The 15,557-nt window shown below is 43.3% G+C and overlaps 1 protein-coding gene across 2 annotated transcripts in view; it reads right to left on the reverse strand.

Moving 5' to 3' along the window:
- Window positions 1–14,903, reverse strand: part of Majin (membrane anchored junction protein) — a 35,510-nt gene extending 20,607 nt beyond the window's left edge. The window contains exons 1-2 of one of the 2 annotated variants that reach the window (XM_032895293.1): window positions 14,765–14,903; window positions 3,730–3,846 (exon numbers count right to left, since the gene is read on the reverse strand). In XM_032895293.1, coding sequence (XP_032751184.1) covers window positions 3,730–3,830 — 101 coding nt within the window. In that variant the 5' untranslated portion in view covers window positions 3,831–3,846; window positions 14,765–14,903. Of the gene's footprint in view, window positions 1–3,729; window positions 3,847–14,764 lie in introns of those variants that run through there. The other variant, XM_032895294.1, reaches the window with a different exon arrangement.
- Window positions 14,904–15,557: the final 654 nt, after the last annotated feature.

Raw genomic sequence — 15,557 nt, forward strand, 5'->3', positions numbered from 1 at the left:
TATCAGCTAAGACCATGTGACCAGTTGCAGAAACAAGGGTTATACTTGATATAAATGTTTGCCACATTTTGTTAAAGTGTTTGTACAGATATTTGTGTTTTCTTTCCTTGATTTCTTCATCATGTAATAAACATCAATAAGGAGACTATCAGTGGTTATCATATTTAAGTTTGAGATACTAAAAGAATGCCTCTCATTCTTTTACATTGCCACCTATTCTAAAATTCATAATGCATCTGCAGCTGGGCAAGGGATAGTTATATCATGTTAGATATATCCAAGACCAGGGTAAAAATTTACTCTGTAAGTTCTGTCCCTCTAGAGAACCCTAACTAATACAATATGCAGTAAGACAGGAAGCACTATGGAAAAATACTTGTATTTTCTCAAAAATGAGTAGGGTGGGAATGTCCAAACAAAATACCTGACGATATTTGTTGTCAATAATAAGTTTTGGGTTTTCGAAAGAAAGATTTGAAATTTGGAAACTTATATCCATTACTGTGGGTTTCACAGCTTTCATAACTTAAGTACTCCCCAGATAAGACTGGTAGCAATATTAACAGGTATTACTTTAAAAAATAATTTGTTTTTATTTTCTTTAGGTTCATTGGTATTCTGCCGGTGCTGTATGTCTGTATGAGGGCATCAGGTCCCCTGGAACTGGAATTACAGACGGTTGTAAGCTGCCATGTGGGAGCTCTCAACCAATGAGCCATCTCTCCAGCCCAACAACTATTACTTGGTATTATATAATGAACTCTGTCATTATTTAGACAATCTACATAAGTTAATGAATCAACTTTCCAGATGACTAATGGAATGCTTCATATTATAATGTCAAGCTGAGTAAAACATTCATCAAAACACAACCTAGGCCCTGCTTACTGGCACACGTCTAATTCCAGCACTCAGGAGGCACAGACAGGTAGATTTCTGTGGGTTCTATGCCAGCCTGGTCTACATCATGAGTTTCAAGACAGCCAGGGCTACACAATGAGACCCTGTCTAAAAAAAAACAAAACAAAAAATCCCCAAATCCAGAAACTCAAAAGTTGCAGATGGTAGTTGCAACCCAGCATTCAGGAGGCTCAGCACAGGGACGCTTGGGCTATACAAAGCACCTCAACAACCAAAGGAAATAGACCAATGAATTCTAATGTAGTACAGTTCAAAACCTGTAGTCATGATCCCAGATCTTCAATGCAACTAACCATAAACCACCATGTAGAAATCCCAAACTCCGACTTTTCCAAGTTTTTGCTTCTGTTTTATGGTACTAGGGACTGAACCCAGAACATTCTAGCTAAGTGCTTTACTACTGAGCTACACCTTCAGGCCAGGCAAGATTTGTATAGTGTCAAGAGAATATCTATAGTGACCTGAGAGGGTTATTAATATATTCCTACCTTTCCCCAGTACAGATCCACATGAAATGGACTTTCTCGCATATCATCCCCAAACCAAAATATTCTCAAGACTCAATGCCCAAGCATATACAACATTCTAGTGCTGTTCAGGTTTTGAAGACTTTATTTTTGTCTGAGTTTGCATGAGTGTAGGCGCACATATATGAGGTCACATCTGCCTGAGTATATGCAAAGGCCAGAGAAGCTTGTCAGATCCCTCAGAGCTGGAGTTATGGGCACTCACGTGAATCCCAGCTCATTTGTGAGTGCTAGAATCTGAACTCTGCTTCTCATAATTGTGCACCAAGCCCTTTTAACCACTGAGCCATCTCTCCAGCCTCCAATACTCTCCAGCTCTTCTATTGAGCTGGGCATTGATGAGATTTGTAGAAATGTAAGTGTAGGAATTTCTGTACATCACGTGTGTGTGTGTGTGTGTGTGTGTGTGTGTGTGTGTGTGTGTGTGTGTGTGTGTGTGTCCTAGGAGGCTACACGGCGCTGCACCCTGGGAACTGGAGTTATAGTTATAGTTAGTTATAGTTAGATTGTAAGCCACCGGAGGATGTGGGTGCTGGGAACAGAAGCTCAACCCTCTGCAAGAGCAGCTGGTACTATTAACCCCTGAGCCTTCCCTCCAGCCCCTTGGCACTTCTTTATACATCCTGGAGATTAAAAGCCTCAAAGATACATCATTTGTAAACACTTTCTCCAACACTACTGCTAAAATGACCTTTGACGATTTTTAAAAGTTAAATAGCCAGAAGTGGCGGCAGAGACCTTTAATCCAGCACTGGGGAGGCAGAAGATTCTCTGTCCATTCATGGTCTATAGAGATTTCCAAGCCAACCAGGGCTACATAGTGAGACTCTCTCGAAACCCTCTTTAAATAATTAAAAAATAAATTGTAATTTATTATTTCTTGTATTGTTTGTTTCTTTGGTGTCTTACTTAATAAACCAATGTCAAATCAAAAATTAAATCCAAATCCAAAAGAAAATTTGCTTATTTATAGCACTGACTTCTTGTTTGTTGTCTTGCTTGCTTGTTTTGAGACAGAAGCTCATGTAGCCCAGGCTGGCTTTGAACACCTGACTCTCCCACCTCCATCTCCTCAGTGCTGGATTACAGGCATGTGTCTGGGTTCTTTTTTTTTTTAAGATTTATTTATTTCTTATATATAAGTACACTGTAGCTGTCTTCAGACACACCAGAAGAGGACACCGGATCCTATTACAGATGGTTGTGAGCCACCATGTGGTTGCTGGGATTTGAACTCAGGACCTCTGGAAGAGCAGTCAGTGCTCTTAGCCAATGAGCCATCTCTCCAGCCCGGGTTCTTCTTTTTTTAAATTAAATTTCTAAAATTTTTACCTGACACACTGTATCTGCTCATTAGTTCCAAGCTCTTACGTCAGGCGTGTGTGTGTGTATGGATGTGTGTGTGTGTGTGGATGTGTATGGATGTGAATGGGTGTATGGATGTGTGTGGGTTCTCTCAGAGACACAAGGTATCATATCCCCTGGAGCTATAGTCATAGGCAGTTATAAGCCACCCGACTTGGGTTCTGAGAATCTTACCTTATTTGGGTCCTTTGGGAGAATAATATACACTCTTTTTTTTTTCTTTTCCTTTTTTTGGAGCTGGGGACCAAACCCAGGGCCTTGTGCTTGCTAGGCAAGTGCTCTACCACTGAGCCAAATCCCCAACCCCCATAATATACACTCTTAACTGCTGAGCCATCTCTCCGGCCTGTTTTATTTCATAGGTAGTAGATAGATAGATAGATAGATAGATAGATAGATAGATAGATAGATAGATAGATAGATAGACAGACAGACAGACAGATAGGGCGTGCTTGTATGGATGTCTGTGTACTACATACATGTGGTGCATGTGGAGGCTAGGCTAGATGTAACGTTACAGGAGAAACGATCACATGGGTTCAGGGAACAGAGCTGGAATCTGGAAGAGACATCGGTGCTCTTAACTGACAAATAATTTCTCCAACCCTATTTACAATTTTATGTATGTATGTATGTATGTATGTATGTATGTGTGTGTGTGTCATGCATGCATGCATGCATGTTTTGAGACAAATCCAAGCAAAAATAATTCTAAGAAATATCTTCTCAAAGGTATGTTGCCCCTATTTAGGAAATTATAACAAGCACAAATACAATGAACCCTAAGTACCTGGGAAAGAGCCTGACCAGGTGCTACTGCAGTCACTTCTCTGGGCTGAGGGAGGCAGAGAGAGGATGCCTGGGGGAACACACGGGCCTGAGCTTGCATGAGCTCTGTTCCTACCTTTCAAATTACCTGATACTGTTGCCATATCTGATTTTGAACTTATACACATTGGTTCCTGCATGAAGGAACCTCGTCTCTGGAAATGGGTAGGTGAACGGTTTTAAACTCATCGTTGTTGATGGTAGCCTAAAAAAAAAAAAAGTAGAAATAGTAATCAGTAAAAAGCTAAAGATGGCTCCTTAACTCTAGGGAAGGAAGCCTATCTAGTCCACAGCTTCTCTTCAGTGGTAAAATGTTCAACACAGCATCAGTGGCCATGAGCCAGGCCCCCTCAGCACAGCAATTATTACTGGACCATTCTCCTACCTGTACAGTGAGGGTGCATGCTGTAGTAGAACCATGTTTATATCAGGGCAGAAACCACCATTCAGGTTTGTTGGGTTTTGTTTTGTTTTGTTTTTGGGATGGGGTTTCTTAGTGTAGCCCTGGCTGACCTAGGACTTACTCTTCAGACCAGGTTGGCCTCAAACTCATAGAGATCCACCTGCCTCTGCCTCCCAAGTGCTGTGATTAAAGGCATATACAACATTCAAGATTTAATTTTTTATTTTATGACTATGCTGATTAGTTACGGAATTTCTTGTTTGTTTGCTTGTTTGTTAGTGTCGACATGACACTAGCTAGAATCATCTGGAAGAGGGAACCTCAACCAAAGTCCAAAGGGCTGAGATAACAGATTTTGCTGTTGTTGTTGTCTTTTTGTTTTAAAGGTGTGGTCTTGGTATGTTAGTTACCCAGTCTCGTCTGGAGCTACTGAGCTCAGGTGATCTTCCTGCCTCAGCCTTCTGAATAGCTAGTGTTGAGGTTTGGTCTATAGCTATGTACTGCAAGGCTAAATTCTGTTTCCCAAAGTCTAGTTGCCTCAAGACAGAATTCTCCCAAACACCAGCTTTTGTTGTGCAAAGCTAACTCCTTAATTCATAACTATTGGTTGAATAAAGAGGCCTACAACCTGTAGCCAGGACGAAGAGACGTAGGCAGGGCTTCAGTTCCTGGGCTCAGTGTCTAAGGCAGAGACCACAGGAGGAGAGAGGAAGAAGAAGAAAGAAGGTGCCATGAGGTAGGTGGATCCTGAAGGCATGACCACGAGAGCCAGCCTGCTGGCATAGGAGCGTCCCAGGTCAAACATGGTAAGTAATGCCTGGAGTTATTGACAGGGAAATAGCCAAAATAGCACAGAGGGTCAATGTCTGCCCAGATCCAGTGCTTTAAAGCGTATTATAAAGATTTTATGTGTTTTATTTAGGAATTAAACAATCTAAGGTGGGGTAGAAACCCCCAAATAATATTTACTGAAACAAGCCGGGGCTACAGGGTGTGGCCAGCTAACAATCACTTTTGCTGCAGGGGTTCTGCATTTTGAATATGTATTATCTCACTTGTCACAGTTTATGCAACCTGCAGCATAAACTCAGACCAGGAGACTGAAGCACTATTTGTTTTTTTTTATAGGAGCTGAGGACCGAACCCAGGGCCTTGTTCTTGCTAGTCAAGTGCTCTACCACTGAGCTAAATCCCCAACCCCTGAAGCACTATTGGAGTGTGTGTCTATCAACTACTTTGTTAGCCTACTTTCTTTGCATTACAGAGAGGAAGAAATAAAGATTATAAGCACAAAATCACACTACAGGCTTTCCATGTGCATCCCTACAAAGCCTTGAGCTCATTAATGTGGCTAATGTGGCCCAGACTTGTCTCTCGTTCTCAACAATCTTCCTGCCTCAGTCTCCCAGAGTTCTGGGATTTCATGCGTGCACTGTCATATTCTGTACTAATTTCATTGTTTTTTTCCCCTCTATATTATCTTACTCCATTTCTGTTTAGCAGAGGAAAATCTTGTACGGCAGCATTATAAAAGCTAAGTGCCAAAGAAACTGAATTTCCTGAAATTTCCAAAGTTCAAGCTTGGGCCATTAAGTAAGGAGATACCCCAGTGTCTGGCCTTGGCTGCTTAGAGGTAGGGACTATTTAGACTAGGATTTCAGTCAAAAAAGAAAAGTGATTTTTGCCAAGTGCAAAGCTACCAGAGAGGAAATGCTGCGCACATCCTGAGGGAAAAAAAATGGTAATTTTCCCTTGCTCAGGGTATGGCAGGAGTCCAAGTGAAGTGGATCAGGGTTGGTTCCAGATGATTTTTCTAAGTAGGCAGGGAGCCCTCCTGGTGAGTCTTAGGTTTGCCTCAGAAACTCAAGTTATTCAGAGCGCTGCAGATCTAGTCCTCTCCTTATAGCCTAAGGCCTGGAGGCACCTAAGAAAAATAAATGAAGGACATTTGCTAAAAATGAAAGTCCAGGGCTGGAGTGGTTAAGAGCACTGACCGCTCTTCCAGAGGTCCTGAGTTCAAATCCCAGAAACCACATGATGGCTTACAACCATCTGTAATGGGATCCGATGCCCTCTTCTGGTGTGTCTGAAGACAGCTATAGTGTACTCATATATAAAAAATAAATCTTAAAAAGAAAGAAAGAAGGAAAGAAAGAGAGAAAGAAAGAAAGTCCAAAGAGTAAACTTCATGGCTGGCTGGCTGAGAAAAGGAAAACAACTGTCTTCTAGCTGAGGTCTATTCCTATTCATTGCTGGGCCTGCTTCAGATACAAACACCACACACTAATTACTTCATTTGAAAATAAAGATTAGACAGCATAATCCAAAACAACCACATGGTAGCTTACAAATTTTATACGGTTATTTTCCAACTTTGGCCACTGTAGTGACAATTCTAGAATTTTGCTTTCTTTAAAAAAATATTATAAGAACGTGCTTTCGTTTTAATCCCAGATATGGAATATGGGGCTGCTTCAGACTGACCAAAGCAGCGATGGATTGCCTGGTGCTCCATAAGAGGTGTGGTTTTGTCAGCTCCAGATAGTTTCTGCAGTTGTGTGACGTTTGGAATTCTGGGAACTTTTCAGAGAGTAAATAAATACTAAAGCCTCAATAGGTAAGGTTGGTGGCTGGTGGTCATTCAGGGGTGTTGGTTGTGGTTTGTTCGTAGTCATGTTCAAAGAAAAAACAAAAGGAAGGAGATTAGATTCATGGATCTCTCTCTCTCTCTCCCCCTCTATCCCTTTCTCTCCTATTTCGTGACAGGAGAGGTAAAATTGGGGTGCGGGGATAAAGGATGGGAAAAAGAAGAACCCACAAGCAGCCAAGACCAGCTACAGACTACTGTAGTCATGGTGACATTAGGTGCCAGGAACTATTAAGTTGATGGGACCTTATAGAATAAAGGTCAGACTCTAAAAATCTGGATATAAGAAAACAAATCCAGAAAAGTTCAGGAAGTTAGTTGTGCAACAGACCTAAGAGTTTAGGAGATCATACCTTGAGTTGTTATTTTCTTTTCCTAAACAGGGTCTCACTATGTAGCCCAGGCTGGCCTGGAATTCAAAATCCTCCTGCCTTAGCCTCACAAGTGCTGGGACTAAAGCATGTGCTAAAACACCGGGTCTGAGTTCCACTTCTGCTAGTGGTCCATTTATATGAAGTCTTAGTCCTGAAGTTACTTAGCTTTTTCATTTCTTAGCGTCTACACATACAGCAGTGATTCTACCTTCTCCTGAAACTGCAGGACTAAAGGAGATGTTATAAATGGCTGCCTCATAAACCCCAAAATACTATATAGGCATCAGCAATGAAGGATGGCCTTTTGTGTGCATGTGTGTATGGTGCACACATGTGAGTGTGCAGGTGCGTCTCCTGTGTGTGCAGTGGGGAAGCCAAAGCAGGAAACTGGGAATTTTCCTCTACCGATTTCTGCCTTTCTGCCTCTAGATGAGGTTTCTCACTGAACCAGAAGTGTCCTGTTTTGGCTAGGCTGACCATTGAGCTCCAGGGACCCTTCTGTCCCCACCCCCCACCCCCTCAATGCTGGGGTTATGGGCAAGCACGGCTATGCCTGGCTCCTTTATATGGATGCTGAGGATTTGAACTCATATCTTCATGATTGCAGAGCAAATAGTCTTACCCACTGAGCCACCCCCTCCAACCCTTTATTGAAAAGTTTTCCTCTTACTGTTTTGCAAGAAAAGCGAATTTAAGAGAGCAAAACTGTTTAGCTTTAACCCAGACACACCATCTGACCTGAGCCTCCCTTGAGCTTCCCAAGCATTAAATTTAAAAAGACATCTAAGAAAGATTTTTCAAGGTTTGAGTAATTTGTTTCACATAAAGAAACATCTGGGTCAGTACACAGAACCTATGGGGGACCGAATGCTAATGAGTGTGGTAATGGGTTGCCGTGGAAGGTGACAGTAGGGAAGCACAGTCACCAGTCACTAAATATCTCTACCACATTGGAAAATATTGTCTACATTTATTCAAAACACATGGACACAGTGAACCTAACATGGCAAGCTGCTGAGACCACAAATGAGTGTGGGAGCGATATAGGGGATCCTGTTGATTCTACAAACCCATCACCCACGTCTCAGGACCACGTTCTCTTTCCAAAGTCCTTGGTAGTCTCAAGAGGTCTTCCTGCTATAGCTGAAGTCGATTCAGAATCTCAAAGCCTATTTCTTTCCACTAGATTTTTGCAGACAGGGCACTTACAGGTTAAACTGTTTAATTTTAGGGGACATTGGAGGGAAGCAACCTTACCAAAGGAGGAAATGCTACTCTCAGTCAGAGTGCTACATGAATTGATTATTAAGAGTATGCTTCCTGGGTTGGGGATTTAGCTCAGTGGTAGAGTGCTTGCCTAGCAAGCGAAAGGCCCTGGGTTCGGACCCCAGCTCCGAAAAAAAGAAAAAAGGAAAAAAAAAAAAAAAAAAAAGAGTATGCTTCCTGGGCTGGAGATATGGCTCAGTGGTTAAGAGCACTGACTGCTCTTCCAGAGGTCCTGAGTTCAAATCCCAGAAACCACATGGTGGCTCACAACCATCTGTAATGAGATCTGATGCCCTCTTCTGGTGTGTCTGAAGACAGCTACAGTGTATTCATATAATTAATTAATTAATTAATTAAAGAGTATGCTTCCTAGCTGAGAGGTGGTGGCGCATGCCTTTGATCCTAGCACTCAGGAGTTCAAGGTCAGCCTACAGAGTGAGTTCCAGGACAGCCAGGACTACACAGAGAAACCTGGTCTCAAAGAACAAAGACAAACCAAACAAACAAAAACAGTATGATTCCTTCGGTCCATAAAATTTTCACTACAGCCTATCATAGTTTAGTCATTTTACTAAACTATATCCCCAGGCACTCCTTAACCCAGGTAATTCCAGGCAAACTCATCCTGGTTCAAATATATTAAACCAAAATATCAACTTTTCCGATCAGTTGTTATGAAAATTATGACTTGGGGTATGAAGAGTTACGCCACATTTCTCTCTGAGAGCTGGACATGTCTTTCTTCCCAAGGAAGGAAGATGATCAGGAAGACTCAGCCTGGTCTCCATAGTGAGTGTCAGGATAGCCGGGGCTACACAGAGAACAAACAGTGTTAAGTGTAGGTGTGGTGGTTCACACCTTGAACCCCAGCTCTCCAGAGGCAGAGGTAGGTGAATCTGTGAATTCCAGGCCAGCCTTGTCTCCATAGTAAGATCCTGTCTCAAGAAAAAAAAATGTGTTAAAATATGAACAGGAAGAGACTGAGGGTCTACTCCAGCATCTTGGGTATTTTCATGCTTCTTGAGATCATTCTGTTCTTTTACCTATTTTCCTCCGACCCTTTCTAGTAAAACATAACCTTTAACACCAGCCTTTGTGCTGCAAAAAAAAAAAAAAAAAAAACAAACCTGCCTTTAGAGCGATGCCAGATTTGGTTTTGTTTAGCAGGGAAGGGTAAACAATCGCTGTAAAGATACTCTGAAAATGAAATTAAAATGTCTTAGTAAACGACTCAATAAATCAGAAGTCAAACTCTTAAATTACTCATTCATCTAAGTACATCTTCCATTTCCCCTTAAACCATAGGAAGCCAATGGAAATTATGGAAGTTACCTCTGCTGAATAGGTCCAGGACTGTATTCCCACTCTAGAAAACAATATTTTCTCATCTCATTACCCAACCCAGTGTCAGGTCCAAAAGAAACAGGTGGCAAATAGCGGTGGTGTCTATTAACATACCGAAGAGTTGGCTCCCCCAGCTCTTCTCACAAGGTCCCTACCCTAAGCTTCCCTAGCTTTCCCCAGTGTCTCATTCCTATATAACCCTGCCATTTCAGACATGTGCTTTCTTGATTCTCTCTGTTCTTCTCGGCCTTTTGGTCCTCTCTCTTGTTCTCTCCGCCCTCTTCTCTCATCACTGCTCTTCCAGATGCTTCTGGCTGTATCTCCCTTATTCATAAAAAACAAAAAACCTTCCCCTCAACCATACCTTGGAGCAGTCAAGTCCTCATTTTAAACATCTGGTGCTAAAACCGGGGAGGGTCATATATGAGCTCCTTTCCAAGGGGCTCAGCCTCTCCTAACCAAACCAAGCTGCTGATGTGACTCTCCCAGTGTGTATATGGATGGATCATTTGTTTCTACTGGCTTCTTCCACCCACCATTTGTAGCTTACGACATGATGACCAACCTACCAGCATTCATATCACACTGACTTCACTCTCAAAATTCTACCTGTCCAAGGGATCATTTCCATGTAAAACTGCAGGTAATAGGGCTTTTTATTTTTTTGGTTAGACCAACTGGATCTACTGCTTAAAGCAGTAAACTAGAAGTTTAAGAAAGAAAGAGAAGCAAAGTGACAGTTTTGGAAGGGCAAAGGGCAGCTTCAGCAAGAGAAAGAAAGGATCTTTTACAACGTTGAGCTATACAGCCTGTTTCTCTGAGACACCTACCTCAAGGACTCTTAGAGGCAGACGGAAGGGACATGAAGTGTGAAAAAAAGCTCCCAGAACACACAGCTTTGTTCTCGGCACAAAACAATGGAACTCTCTGAAGAAATTAATAAGAAAAATGAAGCTGGTGTAGAGGAAGCTGAGGTAGGAGGATGGCTGCAAATTCAAGGGCAGCCTGGGCTACACAGCAAAACCCCTTCTTAAAAAAGAAAAGAAAATGAAACAAACAAACAAACAACAACAACAAACCCACGAAAACCTCCTCTTTATATAAGGGAAGAAAATTTCACTCAAGAAATTTGAAATATTTTAAAATAATATTATTTTAAAATAATAATATTTTAAATAATTAGCTTTAATTCAGTTTTTGGTGAGATATTGGGGTATAAAACTGTACTCCCTAAGTCTATGAAGACAGGCATTTTGGTGAGGCTCAGTGGTAGAGTTCATGCTCAGCACGCATGTGGCCCCCAGTTCTATCCCTACTACACACCCTAAACTGACAGGTCTACCCCAAGGCCATCTGATTGGGCCAACAGAAAGGTTAAGACCAGGCCAGCAGCTGAGTGTACTAGTGCACTCAGAATTAATCTTTAATCTCAGAATTTCCTATTTTGTTTGTAGGTACAAATATGTCACAGCAAACCCAGGAGGTCAGAGGTCAGTTCTGCCCAGCGGGACCCCTAGATGGAACTCAGCATCAGGCTTGGCAGCAGGTACCTTTACCCATGGTGCCGTCTCACTGCTTTAGGAATTTTCATATGTGGCTGCTAAGAGGAAAAGGACTGTGTGAGTCACAGTCAAGCCTGTGAGAGGCTCAGGAAGCTGCTGTTATTCCAGGACAGAGTTGCTGCTAATGTGGACCTGGAGCGTCTGTGTGATAACCAGACTTGAGACACGTTACGCTAATGAAAAGGAAGGATACAGGAATCAAGGGTAGCTTCTGGAAATTGGGTAAGCAATAGTGCTCACCGACTCTGGAGAAAAAGCTGTGAGGGACAGAACCTATAGCTCTGTTTCTGTGAGGTCTGACGGGACTTACACACAGAATGGTTACACTGAGGAATCGGTGTCCTACTGTGCAAGGGACGGAGATCAGGATGGAAATACAAAATGGAGTCAGCAGTGTTTCAGTGAAGCTGGAGCTGTTAGAGGGGATGACATCATCTGGGGAGGAAGTGCAGAGAAGGGACAAAGCCTTCCTTATGGATCACAGAGCCTACCCAAAAGAGAGAAAGCATCGAAGGACATCATAAAAGCCTCTGGCCGGGGCTGGGGATTTAGCTCAGTGGTAGAACGCTTGCCTAGGAAGCGCAAGGCCCTGGGTTCCGTCCCCAGCTCAGAAAAAAAAGAACCAAAAAAAAAAAAAAAAAAAAAGCCTCTGGCCTTTTCATGCATGCACATCTGTACACATCCTCATGTTAACTTGTATATAAATAACACACACACACACACACTCACACAAACATATACACACACACTCACACACACGCACATATACACACATACACACACACGCATACATACACATACACGTATACACACACAAACATACACACACATACACACACGCACACACACACACAAACATACACATACACACATATACACACGCACACACATACACATGTACACACACAAACATACACATACACATACACACACACACAAACATACACACAGTCTCATACACACTCACACACACTCACACACACAAACACACATACACACACACAAACATACACACACACACACAAACATACACACACACACACACACACAAACATACACACACACACACACATACACACACGCACACACACACAAACATACACATACACACACATACACACACGTACACACACACAATAGATGGTTGGTGGTGTTTTGTTTGTTTGCTTTGCTTTGCTGTTTTGACACAGGTTCTCATGTAGCCCAGGCAGGCATTTAACTGTATCTAAGGATAATCTTAAACTCCTGATTCTCTTGCCTGAGCCTTTCACCTTCTAGGACTGCAGCTGTCCAGTTTACTGGTTGAGATATAGGAAACAGCCTGTATGGTGGCCTGAATGAGAATAGTCCCTAGAGGCTCACGTTTGAATGTTTGGTCCGCAGTTGGCAAACCGTTTGAGAAGGATAAGGAGGACTAGGAGGTGTGAGTTTATTGAAGTAGGTGTGGCCTTGAAGGACGTGTGTTGCTAGGGACGGACTCTGAGGTGTCAGACCCTGTGTGTCTCTCAGCCTGTTGCCTGTGGATCAGGATGTAGCTCTCAGCTGTCTCCAGCGTCATGCCTGCTTGCCACTGTGATAATGGACTAACCCTCTGAAATTGTACGCCAGCCCCAATTAAATGCTTTCTTTTATAAGAGTTGCCTTAGTCATGGTGTCTCTTCACAGCAACAGAACAGTAATGAAGACAACTTGAAACAGGAGAAGATGAACAGGACCACGTTGCACAGACTCCTGTGGTTCTGGACAGAAGCTAACAGTTGCATGGCCTTTAGAGATAAAAGCAGAGCTGCAGTGCAGACTGCCCTGACAGATGCCCACTCATCATCTGGGGACTTGACCAGGTACAGGAAAGGGTCAAAGATGGCTCCTGTGGCTACGCATCATGGCTCACACCTGAAATCCTAACCCTCAGAGGATGAAGGAGGAGAACTGTTAGACGTTTGAAGACTGTTTGGGCTCAAGAGTCAGACCTTGTCTCAAAAAGGGAAAGAGAGCAGACAAGATAGCTCAGAGATTTGTGATTCTCTGAGATATGAAGTGTTTGCCAGGCAAGAGTGAGGACCAAGAGGGTCTCCAGTCTCTCCAGCACCCATGTAATGCCTGGTGGCCTGGAATCCCAGCCTCAGGAGGCAGAGACGAGGACTCCACAGCAAGCTGACTAGTAAGACTAGTCTAGTTGTACTTACAAGCTCTGGGTTTGATTGAGAGAAATCGCCTCAATTGATAAGGTGGAAGAGCAATGGAGGCCAATTCCAACATCAACTTCAGGCGTCACACACATGTGAATACATGCACACACCACATACACATGAAAAAAAAAAAAAGCCAAACAGATAGATACCTAATTAACTGAAGACATATACATGCCCTTCCTGGGGAAAACAGGGAGTCTTGGAAAGTAATTTCTTTGCATTTTTCTTTAAGTATAATTGTTTTTGCTATTATTATTATTATTATTATTATTATTAATTGTGTGTGTGTGTGTGTGTGTGTGTATCGGTGTTTTGCCTCTATATATGTCTATACACCACATTGAGCCTGGTGCCCACAGAGGTCAGAAGAGGACATCAGATCCTCTGGAAATGAAGTTACTAATAGCAGTATGGGTGCTGGGAATCAAACCTGCTTCCTCTAAGAGAGAAGCCTGTGCTTTTAATCCCTGAGCCATCTCTCCAGCCCCAGAAAATAGGTCAGTAGTCCATACCTATGATCCTACCACTCAGGGGAGTGGAGGCAGGTGAGAAGTTCAAGGTCATCCTTAGCTATATGCTGAGTTTCAGGCCAGTCTGGGCTACATGAGACCCTGATTCTATGAGTCTCCAAAACAAAACAAAAGAAAGAAATGAACAAAATCACCAAGCAACAAAGAATGCAAAACAAAACATGGGAAAAAAAACCATGTGACATTCCTGTGTCACATTTCAATGGAAAGTCTCTCTCTCTCTCTCTCTCTCTCTCTCTCTCTCTCTCTCTCTCTCTCTCTCTCTGTGTGTCTGTCTGTCTGTCTGTCTGTCTGAACATATATTAGGGAGTAGTTATTAGCCAGAATAAACACTTTCTTTGACTAACTGGAAGTTTCTGTACAGAAGCACTGGGTCGGGGGATCTGAGAAAGCTGGATAGGTGTCATAGGCAAACATCGCACCACCCTGGACATGATAAGGTTGAAGAACACTCCTCAGCCCAGAAGACATAGTTCTCATCATCTCTGAGCTGGTTACCATCTGGAGGCTGACTGAGACTTGGTGGTTAGCCAGTGCTCATGGCCGCCATTCTCTCTCCCTCACTGCCACCCCAGCTCTCCACACTCTCCAAGCCTCCAATCTGCACCAGTGCCCAGCCTACAGTTCAAGGCCTGATATCCAACGGATGTGCTAGACAATCCCCAAGCCAGGCCTGAGAAGGTAACTTCAGAGATAAGGGATCTCTACAAGTGGGGGAGTGGGGCCGGGCCCAGAATCTGCCCTCAAAGGCGGAAAACACTCTCAAAGTCAGTCTCACAGGGACACCAGGCAGCGGGGAGGTTACCTCAGCCTCGAAGCGCCCAGGTTCTGGAGGCCACGCTTTGCCGCTCGCACACTGACTAGGGTTCCTCTAGCACCTCAGAAAAGTAGCCACTCTTGAGATCCTGCTCAGAAATCTTTTCTCAGAGAGCACGCCAAAGTCAAAAGACTGAGGGCCAGGGACTAAGGTTCTCGTCGATCTGAACTCGGCCTCTAAACTGATCTGCACAAGTGAAGCCTTGGACTTTCCCGCCAAATCCTCTGCGCATGTGCAGATTTGAGGCAGGGCGGGGTTTCACAAAACTGAAGCCTGCGCAAGAACTCATAACTTCTGGGCTTCATGCGCAGCCTCATGACCTATCCCTTGGCTGGTGTCTTTGTTTCTTTAAAAATCTTTCTCATTTATGTGTGTGTGAGCACGCTTGTGCTTTCGTGTTCGTGTGTGTTCGTGCGTGCGTGTGTGTGTGTGTGCGTGTGTTTTACAGGGAGCATCCTTCCACCATGTAGGTTCTGGGCGTTGAACTAAGGTCATCAGACTTATGCTGCAAGCTCCTTTCCACTGAGCCAGGACGCAGTCCACCCTTCTTAGTTCTGACTGGACCACACTCAAGGCCAGAACGGGCCAGGTGTCCAGAAGCGTTTTACACTGAGATTTATCCGTGCATTGTTTTCTTCCCACCCGCTCCAGGCTGGGCAAGTCCGGTGAGGTACGAGCTACTCTGAGTTCTCTGCTGTGTGCCAGGCACTATTCATACATGACACTGACACTGTGGGTACATGTTCTCCTTTAATCATCATTGCCAAACCCTAAGGCAGAT

This window comes from Rattus rattus, chromosome 2 (assembly GCF_011064425.1).
Source record: "Rattus rattus isolate New Zealand chromosome 2, Rrattus_CSIRO_v1, whole genome shotgun sequence".
NCBI lineage: Eukaryota > Metazoa > Chordata > Mammalia > Rodentia > Muridae > Rattus > Rattus rattus.